This window comes from Cinclus cinclus, chromosome 4, assembly GCF_963662255.1.
Source record: "Cinclus cinclus chromosome 4, bCinCin1.1, whole genome shotgun sequence".
Taxonomy (NCBI): domain Eukaryota; kingdom Metazoa; phylum Chordata; class Aves; order Passeriformes; family Cinclidae; genus Cinclus; species Cinclus cinclus.
The window spans coordinates 46,538,660-46,551,993 of NC_085049.1; the positions used below are offsets into that span (position 1 = coordinate 46,538,660).

Sequence of the window (13,334 nt, forward strand, 5' to 3'; positions counted from 1 at the left end):
ACTGAAAAAATTACCCTCTGTATTACAGCCAGATAGAGCTCCTTCATGCTGGAACACTGTTTTTAATTCACAGAGTCCATCTAAATCCACCAAAGCTTTGTAAAAGAGCATGAAACTCCTCTGCCCAGTATAGTGTAGAATAATCTTAGAACAAGCATTTCCACAACCTTTTTCTTCCAATTTTTTAGTTGCTCATTAAGTCATTGTTATTAAACTATACATATATATATATATATATATATATGCCCTTACTTTATCTTTCTATTGTTGACCAGTCTGTTAGTCTTGGGTGAGGGCAGAATGCCTGTAACCTCAGAATCCCAATGTCAACACCATTTCCCTTCCTCATTTTGCTTAAACCCAGCAAACTGTGGATCCTACAATTAATGTGGTGTGTGTCACACTTACTGTGCCCTGCTGTTTCACTTCTACACTGCATACAGTGTTGCAGTAAGAAATTGTCTGTCTCCAGGATTTATGAAAGTTCTGTCTGATTCAGACATCAGGAGTCCTTCTTCTGTTTATACAACTGAAGTACTGTCCTTTCTCATTTCAAGTTAGCTGACTGCAACTTGTTCCTTGATGAAAATTTGATGTTGTCTGCTTTTTCATGTCCCTTTTAGGGAAATTCTTCTTAATCAGTTACCTTTACCAGTGTTTCTCATGTGTTTCTCACTGTTGTTTGTATTAAACTCCTTGTTCTCACTTTGAACTCAGGAATTAAGGTCACACTGGGCATAAGCAGATGACCAGTGAATACCTCAAGCTGTGTTAAGGGGATCGCTGTTATTTCAAATAGTTCTTTTTTATCCATTTTTCATTTCAATTTGTCTTTGCTGCAAAGTTAGTGAAATCTTCCCTTCCTATCTGCCATCTTCCATGCTCACAGGGTACATGGAATCCCTTGACACCCTGTCTCAGTGTATGAGGTGTAATAATTGTGAAAGAGGGAATAACATCTTCTGTTGTGTTATGCCTCTGGGCACAGCCTACAATCACTTTTCTGGCATGTATTAAATCTAATGAAATCTCTGTTCTTCAGTCTTGTGAGAATGATATTCACAACATGAATATATTGTCAGCTCCTTATCCATTAAACAGAACTAACACTCTTGTAGAATTGCACTAAATAAAAATGTGTGATTTCCTGTGGTACTCACATGAGTTTCCCCTGGAACCTAAATTACTCCTTCCTGAATGAGATACTATACTATATAATAACCTGGGAAAATCTCCATGATGCTTTTAAATTATCTTTCCCAACACAATCTTTCTAGAAAGTGTGGCTTACAAAATTGTATCCTGCTGAGTTCTGCTTCTTGTATAATCTTTTTCTGTAGTAGGAAGCTCTGAAGCTGTTCTGCTGTTCAACAGCTTTCACTCATTTTCCACTGACCACCTTACATGTACTTGTGCTCTCAGCCTAGGATTAAATACTTCCAGGTATCACTGCAACAAGGCTCATGATTTAATAGATTAGCTGAATACATTTTCAGGTTTTCTGTTAACAATTTATGTTTGAACCTTTTTAATATTGAAAATTCAGTGACAGCAAAGGCTTTCTTTTGGCTTGTGTGGTGGTTTCACCTCAGCCAGCATCTAATCCCTATGCAGCCACTTACTCACTCCCTGCATTGGGATGGGGGAGAGAATTGGAGAAGTGAGAAAACTCACTGCTTGAAATAAACAAACAAACAAAAAAAAACAGCTTAAAAGGGAAAGCAAAAGCTGTGTGCATGGGGAAAGCAAAACAAGGATTTTAGTCACCATTGTCCATGGGCAGGGAGGTTTTCAGCAATCCCCAGGAAAGCCAGGCTGCATCATGCTGAGCACTTACTTGGGAAGGCAAGAGGGGCTGTGAAGTCCCCTCTTTCTCCTTCTTCCCCCAGCTTTATATGCTGAGCATGAAGTCATATGGTATGGAGCATTCCTTGGGTCATTTGGGGTTTGTTGTCCCTCCTGTGCCTCCTTCCAGCTTCTTGTGCACCCCAAGCCTCTTTACTGGTAGGGTGGGATGAGAAGCAGGCAAGGCCTTGGTGCTGTGTAAGTACTGTTCAGCAATAGCTAAAACATCCCTTTTTTATCAAAACTGTTTCCAGCAACTGTCAGAAAAATAGCCCCACACCAGCTACTATAAAGCAGCAGCCCAAACCTTGTTAATATTGCTAACAGAAATTGTACTTGTCTTTGCAAGAAAAGTGAGAGATCTCTACTGACTGCCTTCTATACGGATTTAATATCCAAATATCACAGAATCCTGTACTTCATTATCAACTTTCTGTGCTTTTTAATATATAATAATCATTAAGGTCATTAGCCAGAAGCATCTGCAGCCATCCATCTAAATGCTTCTTTTACTCACCACTATTTGTGTGTGTCTCTGGAGATCAGCCAGGTGTTCAACTGAAGTAAAAACACAAATCTTTAAATCTTAGTTTTTTGTTCTGCAAGATTTACTTGCTAAAAGGTCAGACTTCCTCATTACTTAGCTTTTGTAGGTTTTTTGTGTCAGAAATCCAAGCACATGAGTTCATGCAGATGATTCATAGCAATATATTCCCTTGATAAGAAATGCTAATGTCAGTATCCTAACCTGTTCAGGGAATCACCAGTGTTTGCAAGGGCCACACTGGAAAGAGTGTTCCCTTCTCAGACTCAGTGCTGCTCAGGTGTGAGCATATGTGTCTATGTACGAGACTTCAGCATTTCCATCTGGAGAGAGCTGAGAAGAGGAAAATAGTGCCAAGGAGTCCTTGCTCCCTGTTTCTCATCTTCAGCCACTCGGGATGTACCAGGCGTTATCTTTAACTGAAGAGACAGAGTTGGCATTTGAGGTATGAAGTTCTGGTGGTTAAAATAAGGAGATAGGTGTCTTAACCAGTCAGTTTTACTCTTGGATTTTCTTTTTTGTGCTTTTTGCTCTTAAACTATTTTTATGCCCCACTTTATCTCTGTTTTAAATAACTTTAATTATATCCCTCGGTGATATGAGTTCTTAGATTGTTATGTTCTCAAAATACTTCACAAAGATTAGTAAGTGTTATCAATGAACAAGAAATGGATTCCCATCCCACAGAAATTTTTGACATATCAAAACATTTCCCTGCACTGAATCGGGACAAAAATCAAAGCAAACAAATTGGGGAAAAATTGGTTTAGGACCTTCATTTCAATTCTGTAATTTAACTACCATACATTTCATTTTAAGTCATTTTAACTTCTCCCTGCAATTTTTTGAATCAGCAAACTGAAAGTTCTTATTTTAAACAGTAGCTGCAAAATGTTGCATCAGTGCCTTTTTTAAATACTGTATTTGAAAATATGTGCTGAAGCCTTCTTTTTCTTACGAGCACCTTGGTTTTGAAAATTTGCCTTTTTCACTTAGAAATGAAAAAATTTTATCGGGAAACTCACGTTTAATTATGGAAGGTCTGTTTGTCAACACTCAGTGGATGGAGGGGTCCATTTAGTTGCTCGCACGTGTGACTGGTGCCATTCAAGGTGCCATTAGGTATCTTACTTTGCCTTGTGCTGCCATTACACAGGCGAGAGTATCCTCGTGGTCTTACAGACCATAGCAGATGTCTCAAATACCCTACGACAGCTCATTTTCCATCACCTTGAACAACTGAATTTATCCCAGAGAAGCTGAGTCATGGAAGAATGATGGTTGGGATTTCACCAGCGCCAGCTGATGGGTACACGATTTCTGTTCTTCCAGCCTGAGTTAACTCAATTTCATTTCTCAGCCTACTGAGGTATTTCAAAGTACATACAGCTTTTGGTGTTAAGCTTTCCTGAAAGTAATTCTGTAGAAGCTTTGCAGTGGGAGAGATTAGGAAAAAAAGCAGATGGCAAGTCATTTGCCTCAACTGACTTGATTGATTTTGTGTGATGCCACTGAATATACAGTCTGTATATCCTCTTCTGATATCGTGTTCTACCTACAATGAAACTTGTTTTCCTGTGCTCTGATCATGTTAGAACAGAAGGCTTTATCTCCTAAAGTCTCTTCCCACCTAAATCATTCTAAGATTCAAGTTTATCATTGCCACTACACTTTAAATTAGTTATTATAGCCTGCTAAGTGGCAAATCACTTAATTTGCTTTTGTGCAAAGCCTTTTACTTTTGTCTCTCATTTTATGTTGTTAGATGTACTACGAAAAAAGTAATTTTTTTCCCATAAATCTGTACATTGTTCTATCCTTCTGCCTTGCCATAGTTCTCCTCCTTTGATTTCCTGTCTAAGTATATAATCAAAGACTATTAATAGATGTCTTCTATATCTCTAAGTATGTAGCTTCTTGTAATTTAACTGGGTTTTTATGTGGTTTTTGAGGTCTAGTGTCCTCCTTAAATATTCATATAGAAATTAGTCTGTACCATGATAAGAGAGAAGAGCTGTTTAGAAATATAAGCAAAAAGTGAAAAATTAGATGGTTGAATTTCTTAGTGGAAGGTCATAGCCCATGAGATTCCTGAGAATCCTGCACTGAATTTTTTCCTATTCAGCCATGTGATAAAGAGTATGGAAGAGTTAGGTGTCAAGAGTTTTCTGAGTGTAAATAGGAATTTGTGAGTGTAATAAAAACAAGTATTAGTTACTAAGATGACAGAAGTATTCCTAAGTGCTAGCTGACATGGTAATAAAAAGACAGATGGAGCTTAATGTTGATAATGAGGTGATACATGTGGGGAAAACAGTTCTAACTCAGATACTCAGTGGTGGGTTTTAAAGAAATTATTTTCTCTCAGGAAAGAGATCTTGGACCTGTGGTAGGTGATGTTCTGTAAACATCAGCTCAATGTCCAGACAGAGTCAAGCAAGTAAATAGAACAGTAGGGATTAGTAGAAAGGGAGCATTTAAAAAAGTATAAGGAGTGTAGAAGAGAAAATAATTATGCCACTTTTAATCCCTGGTAGATATGCCTTCAAAGCACTGAAGCAAGGCTTTGTTTTCTAACCTGAAATACTAGGTGGAAAAAATAAAGAGGTGGACAATAAGAAGGATTAAGTACAGCTTCTGTGTAAAGAACATAAGAATAGATTAGAGATCTTCAACTCAGAGGTCTGTAAAAGCAGGGTAAAAGAGGAGTGTCATTCACTTTCTCTGCCATTCAAATGTAGGTTAGCTGAGTTCTGCAGTGGTACTTGAGTTACAGATGTTCTGTCACTTTATGTGGAGCAGTCACATTGCTTGTATACTCCTTATAATGCAGGATTTTAAGCCTCTGAATATTGAAATATTGAGCAGATAACTTCATTGTTCTGTGAGTAATAACTAGGAATAGCTCAACTTCTTTCTTTAGTTTAGAATCCAGGGGAGAAGAGAGAAATGCCACTGGAAGAATATGGTATTCACTGCCAGCAGTGTGTGGAAACTTGGTACCTTATGGTTACTGGGAAGATGAATCTTGAAAATGTATGGATTTACATCCCAGCAAAAACATTTTCCATTTCATTATGTGAAAAAGCAGTTGAGAAGGTGTGCAAAATCTGAACTATCAGGAACCTTACCTTTTCATTTTTAATTACCTGAGATCTTTATTTTGTAAGCAGAGGAAATAAACTGCTGCCCTTTACTGACTTTGCATGGCTCTTTGCAAAGAAGCCACTAAAAACCCAATGTTCTTACCATATTACTATTCATCAGAGGCAAAAGTGTGAGGCATCATGTTTGTTTAATGTTTTATGGTCTCAGGATTTGCCCACAAAGAAATCTCAGTTCTTTTTTTTGCTGAAAATCAAGTCGTAACCAAGTAATCATCACAAGTATGGTTATTTTCCAAGTGAGATAAAGTATGCTAATACTGCCTACCTAGTCATTATGTAATGCTGAATACAAAAAAAATTTATATAATCCACACAGAGCATAATAAGTTTGCTTCTAGTACTACATTAGCTACCTTCTAGTGTTGCATGTACCTTGGCTGATCCAAGATTCTTATACTTTGTGAAACAAGTCCTGATTAATCTTTAAGCTGAATGAACATGCTTCAGTGTGATGCTTCAGTGTGATGCATTGATAATGGTTCTGCAAAAAATCCACCAATGCATTCCCTGTAATTGTGCATTATCCTGTCAACCTAATTTTAACTATTTCACATGAGCAGTTTCTCACTTGTAAATCAGCAATAAAAGGTTTATTTATGCTACCTTTCAACAAGATTCCTCTTTCCTTACATTTCTTGAAGATTGAACAATGTTATGTTCAGCACAGTTCATATTAACACGTCTGTTCTAGTGTTAGGTGCCTCTCCTCCTCAGCTTCAGAGATATTTTTTTTTTAATTCCTGAAATAGCCCTTAGTTTTTCCACAAGGGATTTATCTTTAGCTGTCCATCAAAGGGATCAGGTTTGATTGTGGAGGGGACATTATGTGGGACACCTCTGCAGCTGAGCAGCATCTCAGACAGGCTGAACGGACTTCACTAGCACCATTTCACCCAGGGGCTGAGTGTGCTATCTGTACAGGCATCTCAGTCCTGCAGACTTAATTTTGACAGTAAGAGGACTAAATGGGTTGTTTCAAGTCTTGCTGCCCTGGTCACTGGGCCCTCAAGGCTAGATTCTTATTGTCACTGGAACTGGTTTGTCACAGCAGGAAGCAGATGGCCAGGTGGAATGGGATGCTTTTTACCCCAGTTAGATACATACTGAGAGCACACTGGTGGTGCTCTCAACATATAAAGAATAAATAAAAGGCCTGCACTACTCTCAGACAAAGCAGGAGGAAAGCAGGATAGTGGTCCCACTTTTTGCTCTGTAAAGTAGAAGACTCCTGTAGAAAAGTGCAAGAAAATTTTGCTTCTTTCCAGTCACACCTGGAGAACACAGTCCATACAGATCATTCACAGACAGTGAATGGAAGACACCTTTTTGGAAGGTGAGACATATGTGTCTCCTTCAGATACACAGAAGTTAGCTACAGCTTCTTCTTCTGCAGCAGCAGAAGTTTCTCTGAGAATGAAGACGAATGGAAGGAGAAAGCAGAGAAAACAGCATCTGTGAAGTAGGAAAAATGTGTTTTTTCTAGTGCTTATATGGAGCTTGTCTTCAGTGCAGGAGTAGAGCTAATTATTTTCCCAGTGTGTCATAGTACCAACATTCAGAGAACCTAAAATCACATGGAAACTTTTTTCTTCTTTCATATGGCAGTAAATGCCATGTTTAATTTCTAGTGTCACTCATAGCTCTTTCAGCTGTATGGTTGTCCAAGTATCTCTCCATCTTTGATGAATCACTGCTGCATGGACAAGTGTTTCCCTGCACACGATTCTGTTCTAAGCAGCACATATTCCTGTGTGTGCTGGGGGCTCTCTGCAAATGGGTGGGGAGCCATGAGCCAAGTGTAGTGGCAGGGCAGGGCTCTCCCTCCCCCAGCCTCCAAGTCATGCCAGCAAGGTAGCCCTTGGAAGCCATCCCATGTTGACTGTGGCTATGGAACATTTGGTTTGTAATTCAGTGGAGCAGGCTGATCCATTACACTATTCATAGTGTATAAGTGACATTATAATATTTAGCCAAAGAACATAGTATATATATTCCATATTTATACACCTGTTACACACTATAAAGGGTAAGTGGAAAGGAGCAAACCTAATTTTTTCTTCAGTACCACAGGCTAGTTTTGCAATTATGTATACTAGCAGGAGAGAACTGGCCCACATTCATCTTTGCACCATTTTAATGCAATCAGTCTAAAATTGTATTATTACTTGGTATCAAAGTGGTACTATACAGTGATATCTGAGTTGGGGCCAGTCTCTTGTCATGCTGCCTTGCTTAACTGCACACATACTCCCATTGACCACCTAACTAAGGAACCCCTGTAAGGCACCTAAGGCAGAGGGACCACCTGTACACTACTGAGTGCTTCCCCTTTACTGGTTTCCATAATGAAATGGCAGGCCTGTGAAGGAAATGTCTGCTTTTTCACTGACTGGTGGAATGCTACTTTTGAGAGTTAAGAAGTAGAGGTGATGATGAAGACATGAAGGAAATAATCCTTTCCGTCTGTTCCTAAAAATATTAACTTTATACAGTGAATTTCTGTTGATTGAGATAAAGATGTTATTTATAACATTTACTTCAAATGAGAAACAATTTGTAATACCCTGTAGAGAAGATGACATCTGAGTATACCAGTGTATCACCAAACCCACACGTAGTGTTTTGTCCAGTTTTCATATGCATAGGTGGTCATAAATGGTGCCAAGAAGTGGAGCTCTTTCACATTCATTTTGTTTTTATAAACCAGCAGCAGTAAAAGCCCATTGTAGCATTTTAAGAAGTTGCTAGAAGAGTATGGTATTTTTAAACTTTGAAGTCCCTATAAATCAAAGCATGTCTTATGTGGAGGTTTTTTCTAAGTAAATGTAAAAAAGTGTTGTTCTTTTTATGAGAAATCACTATTTTCTCTTTTGTGAAGCATTTTCTTAAACTAAGGAAAGCTTTGTTTCAAAGTCCTCATATGGTGATAGTGTGTAAAAAAATGTAAAATACAATTTAGGTTGGGGTTTTTTTATAAATTAGTTTTATTTGTTTTATTGCTAATGCAAATGCATTTCAAAATCAAACTTGTTAGAATCCACAGATCTTTACACTGCTACTAAGATTGTGTTTTGATTTCTTTGACATGATCCCTGATTGCTGTGAGAAGAATCAGTTCAGTATCTTTGTTCTTAGATTCCCCCTCCTTTGTCTTGCAGCTACTTGTGGCAGATTCCATTAACAATTGCAGTAGGAAATACGAGCCACATCTCATCAGAGGCAATTATATGGGTGTCTAACAAATCAGGTAAAAATAAACTTTCCTCCCAGTGGAATCTCGTAAAGCATACTTGTGTTTTCCTCAAATGTATCTTTGGAATTGATCCTAGGTAATTGTTTAGTTGCTCTGCACCCAATTTAACTGCTTAAAGTGAATTGCAAAAAAAGCAGAGCTGGGAAGGGAGGGAGGAGGAATGAAGGATGAGCAACAATCTAGATTTATAATATTTCAGAATTTAGACATTATAATGTAAATATTTTACAAAGAAATGTAAAGTGCTAAGTATTTTATATTTGGCAACACATATCAAATCATTAATGAATGCAATTCACTTTATTGATTGGTGAAAGTTAAATGTAATATTGCATAATGAAGTAGATATGAGGAGTATGATTGAGTACATTTAGAATTCTAACATTTTTAACTCAATCCATAGTCTGAACCAGGCCTAAGAAGTGGTTGTTGTCATTAATATTGTCCTTCTTGATCTATCAAAATATTTGTTCTCTCTATTAGATAACCACATGCTGGACCTCAAAAGTGCATTGTTCTGCTTACTACTTATTTTCTTCTTCCTCAGTTCCTGCATGATCATAAGAGTAATATATTGTCTGGAGGAGACTGAGTGTTAGATACCAGTGGGTTTTTTTGTCACCTAAGAAAGGAAGCCCACCACAGAAATTTCATTAAATATTTATCTATTTCCTTAGCACTTCATGCTACATTGTCTGACAGTTTTGGACTAGAATTGAAGAGAGTGAGGGTAGACACGTGGGGACTTTTATTATATAGAAGGGAAAAGACAGATGCATGCATCTCCTTGACATATGGGCTGTAGAGGGAGAACTGACCCTTCTTGCATAATTAGAAAGGTATAGAGATTTCCCTCTAATTAGAAAATTAATGGGAGAGGGGAGAGTCAAACTTGTGTGTGATGTTTCTTTCTCTTTTGTCAGTTACTAAAATATATTAGTCACATAGAGTTTAGCAGCCAGAAGGACTGGAAATGAATGGTGTATGGTCAGTAGAAATCTGAGTATCCCAGATTTCTAGTGGTACAAGGTATTGTGTTTCTTTACCCAGATCTTTTGCAGCCTATGAGAAAGTTACATGCTGCTCCCATGATAGAGTGATCTAGAAATGTACCTGCAACCAGAGCAATTTTCATACCTGGGAAACATACTCTCATCAAAGCATATAGGTTCAGCCTCACTGTTCAGAAACTTACTGCTTTGGCTATTCTTTTTAACATTAACACTTCCAAAATACTTCAAGACCTGTTTATACTTTCAGAGTCTGCCTTAATGACCTGCTCTGCTTTTCTCCTTTAGGGCTTGACTGAACTCTCGTTGAAGTTATTAGAAAGGTTCTCACTGACTTCAGAGCAAGTTGATCATCCCATCTCATTAGGTTGCACATGCATGCCTCCCTCCCTTCACTCCCACCTTCAAAGTTCAGTATATTACTGTTATCTACATAGATTCTTCCTCATTGCCTTTTACTTGCAGAGTGCTGTGGAGGAGCAAGTCCATAAAACTGCTACCCACTCTTTTAAGATCTACTGCTTCTATCGGAATGCCTTCAAGAAATCAACAAATAATGATGGCCAGTGTGAGCAATTATTTTGGGCTGGCTACTATATAGAAATTAAAAAGGAACCTTTCCGAATCATCAGCCTCCTGTATAGCAAATCAGTGACACTGTGATCTATTGTCATTGTCCTTGCTCTTCCTCATTACTTTCACTCACTCCTTCACCTGCTATATCTCATTTAAAATGAGTCTGTAAACTTATGACTGCAACAAGAATGTCCTCTTGCTTCTACTTATTGTGGTCTACCTCAGATGAAGAATTCCTCAACATAGAAGTGTCAGTAAGAACATGCCTGAATGTATACTCAGTGTGTGATTGATTGTACATGCTGCTATGTATTGAGGCTGGTATACATGATTTTGTGATATTCCTGGGAGTTTTTCTGCAGTTGGTATGTTTGTTCCATGGGGATGAGGGAGGAATTCTGAGACTCCAAAGGACAATTTCCAGGTTAGATTCTTGTGGACTGGAAGAATCTTGAAGACTTTCTGTTGTACAGAGGAAGTTTAGGTATTGTCCCAGTGGGTGGTCTGCAAACTGGGACTGTAGTCTGGAAAAAGTCTGCAAGCTGGAGGTGAAACAAACTGCTCCAGAGGATATTTAGAAGACTGGAGGTGTTCATATGATTCTTCAAGTGAGTGTAATTAAATGCAGGTACTCAAATCAACTTTGGAGTAAATGCTGTTCATGAGGATGGTTTCTGTGTGCTTTTTAGGAAACAGTAAGCAATTCCTTCTTGTTGACTAAACTGTTGTGCTGAAGGAGCTTCCAGTATGTCTTAAAGAGTGGAAGGAACTATTGAACAGCTCTCTATTGTTCATTATTGTGGTGTGTTGACCTTGGCTGAGCACCAGGCACCCACCGAAGTCACTCCATCACTCCCCTCTGAAACTGGAGAGAAGAGAGAGAATATAACAAATTGTTCATGGGTCTCAGATAAGGTCTGAGTTAGAGGTCCCTCACCAAGTTCTATCTCAGCAAAACAGACTCGAAATGTGAGCAGGATAATGAGAAGTAAAAACAGACCTTAAAAAGCCTTCCTCACCTCCCCACCCCTCCCTGTGTCCCAGCTCTGTCTCCTCTCCCCCAGCAGCAAAGGGAGAAAGGAATGGGGGTTATGATCAGTTCATCACATGTTTCTCTCACTGCTCAAGGACAAGGGTTATTCCCCAGCTCCACCATGGGTCCCTTTCTCAAGGTCACAGTCTCCTTTCGTCCTTTTAGGCATCCACCTGCTCTGGTGTAAGTCTCCTCCATGGGCTGCAGGTAGATCTCTGCATCCCTGTGAATCTCCATGGGCTGTACCACAGGCTGCAGAGGAATCCCAGCTCTGGTGCCTCGAGCACCTCCTGTGCCTTCTTCTCCACTCACCTTGGTGTCTGCAGCGTTGTTCCTCTCACATGTTCTCATCCTGCTCTTTTCTGACTACAAGTACATCTAAGCAATAAGTTTTTTTTTCTCTTCTTCTGTCTTCTTCTGTCTTCTTCTGTCTTCTTCTGTCTTCTTCTGTCTTCTTCTGTCTTCTTCTGTCTTCTTCTTTCTTCTTCTTTCTTCTTCTTTCTTCTTCTTTCTTCTTCTTTCTTCTTCTTTCTTCTTCTTTCTTCTTCTTCTTAAATATGTTATCACAGGGGCATTAACTACCAATTCCAGTTGGCCTAGCCTTGGCCAGCAGCCTGTCTATCTTGGACCCAGCTGCTATTGGCTCTGCTGGGCACAGGAGAAGCTTCTGGCATCTTCTCACAGAAGCCATTTCTCTAGCCTACCATCTTGGCTACCAAACCTGGCCATGCAAACCCAACATAGTCATTCTTACTGATCACACGCCTATTTCAGCTGCCAATAGGGAAAAGGGTTCAAGCTGATGACTATCACTATGATGTCTTGGCATATCACTTAAATCTTCCAATAAAATTAACCTTTTCTGTGGGTTATCTGAGAGAAATTAAACCACAGCAGTTTTGAAATAGCTATGTATAGAAATACATCAAAAATGTTCCTTTTTATGTTTTGGTGTTATTTCAGATAAAAATATCCATCAGGAGTAAATCCCATGCCTTCCCTAGTTCAGCAAGGATGGTTATTTGCTGAAGTAAGAGTCTTTTCCTTTATGTACATCCAGAAAGACAAAAGAGAGAATTGTTGATTTTTGCATCTTCTCTGCTACCATGCTTGTGACTTCATCAAGGTGTTGTAGGATACCAGTTGGTATTTTCATGAACAAGAGATATGAGGCTTTTCTCCAGCTTTGTGAGAGCGACACGAATTTGGGATGATTGAGTTGCTGCTGTGTCCTCATCTTGTCTGTCTCTGGCTACAAGCCAGAGATAGTGAGCATGCAGATTGCTGATTGTTCAGTATGCTGAGCAGGATCAGTTCAGATAATAGCATGTCACCACAATTGCTGGCAACAGTACTAGATCTGTCTATTCTTCACAGCACTGAAGTGAAGGAACTCACTGGAAGTTACAGCTTCGCAGTGTCTTTTTGAGTTGCAATTCATTGTCCCTTGCAGGAAATCCTGTAGGGAGGACACTGCCAGGCCTTGGGAACTTGTTTGACAAGGTGCATAACATCAAAGATGTTTCAAATCTAATATCACTCTTCCTGAATATTTGCTGAAGGGACGTAGGCATAGTTTTGGATGCTTTTCATTTTGCAAGTGCTTCTGCCAGTCTCTCATCTCCTTACCTTGTGAACCATAGCATTTATGTAACTGTATTTCTACTCATCAGTTCATATTCCAACCATCAGATGATGGTCCTTTTACTGGGTTCAGTTTTTCTGGTGTGGGAAATGGAGCTGTCTCATTTGTTCTCAGAGTGCTGCATAAACAGGTCACCATGACCTTTTCCCTGTTCACTCTCGGTGGCTGTAGATGAGGCTGTTTTGCTTCAAGTGACTGTAAACCAGCCACAAAGGAAACATTTTGTGGCAAACCTTCCTATCCATGCTGAGGTCAGAAACA

The 13,334-nt window shown here is 39.0% G+C and overlaps 1 protein-coding gene across 1 annotated transcript in view; it reads left to right on the forward strand.

The window, feature by feature from the left end:
• TRHDE (thyrotropin releasing hormone degrading enzyme) overlaps positions 1 to 13,334 on the forward strand; it is a 197,339-nt gene that overhangs the window by 139,913 nt on the left and 44,092 nt on the right. The window contains exon 10 of the mRNA XM_062491203.1: positions 8,715 to 8,803. Coding sequence (XP_062347187.1) covers positions 8,715 to 8,803 — 89 coding nt within the window. The remainder of the gene's footprint in view (positions 1 to 8,714; positions 8,804 to 13,334) is intronic.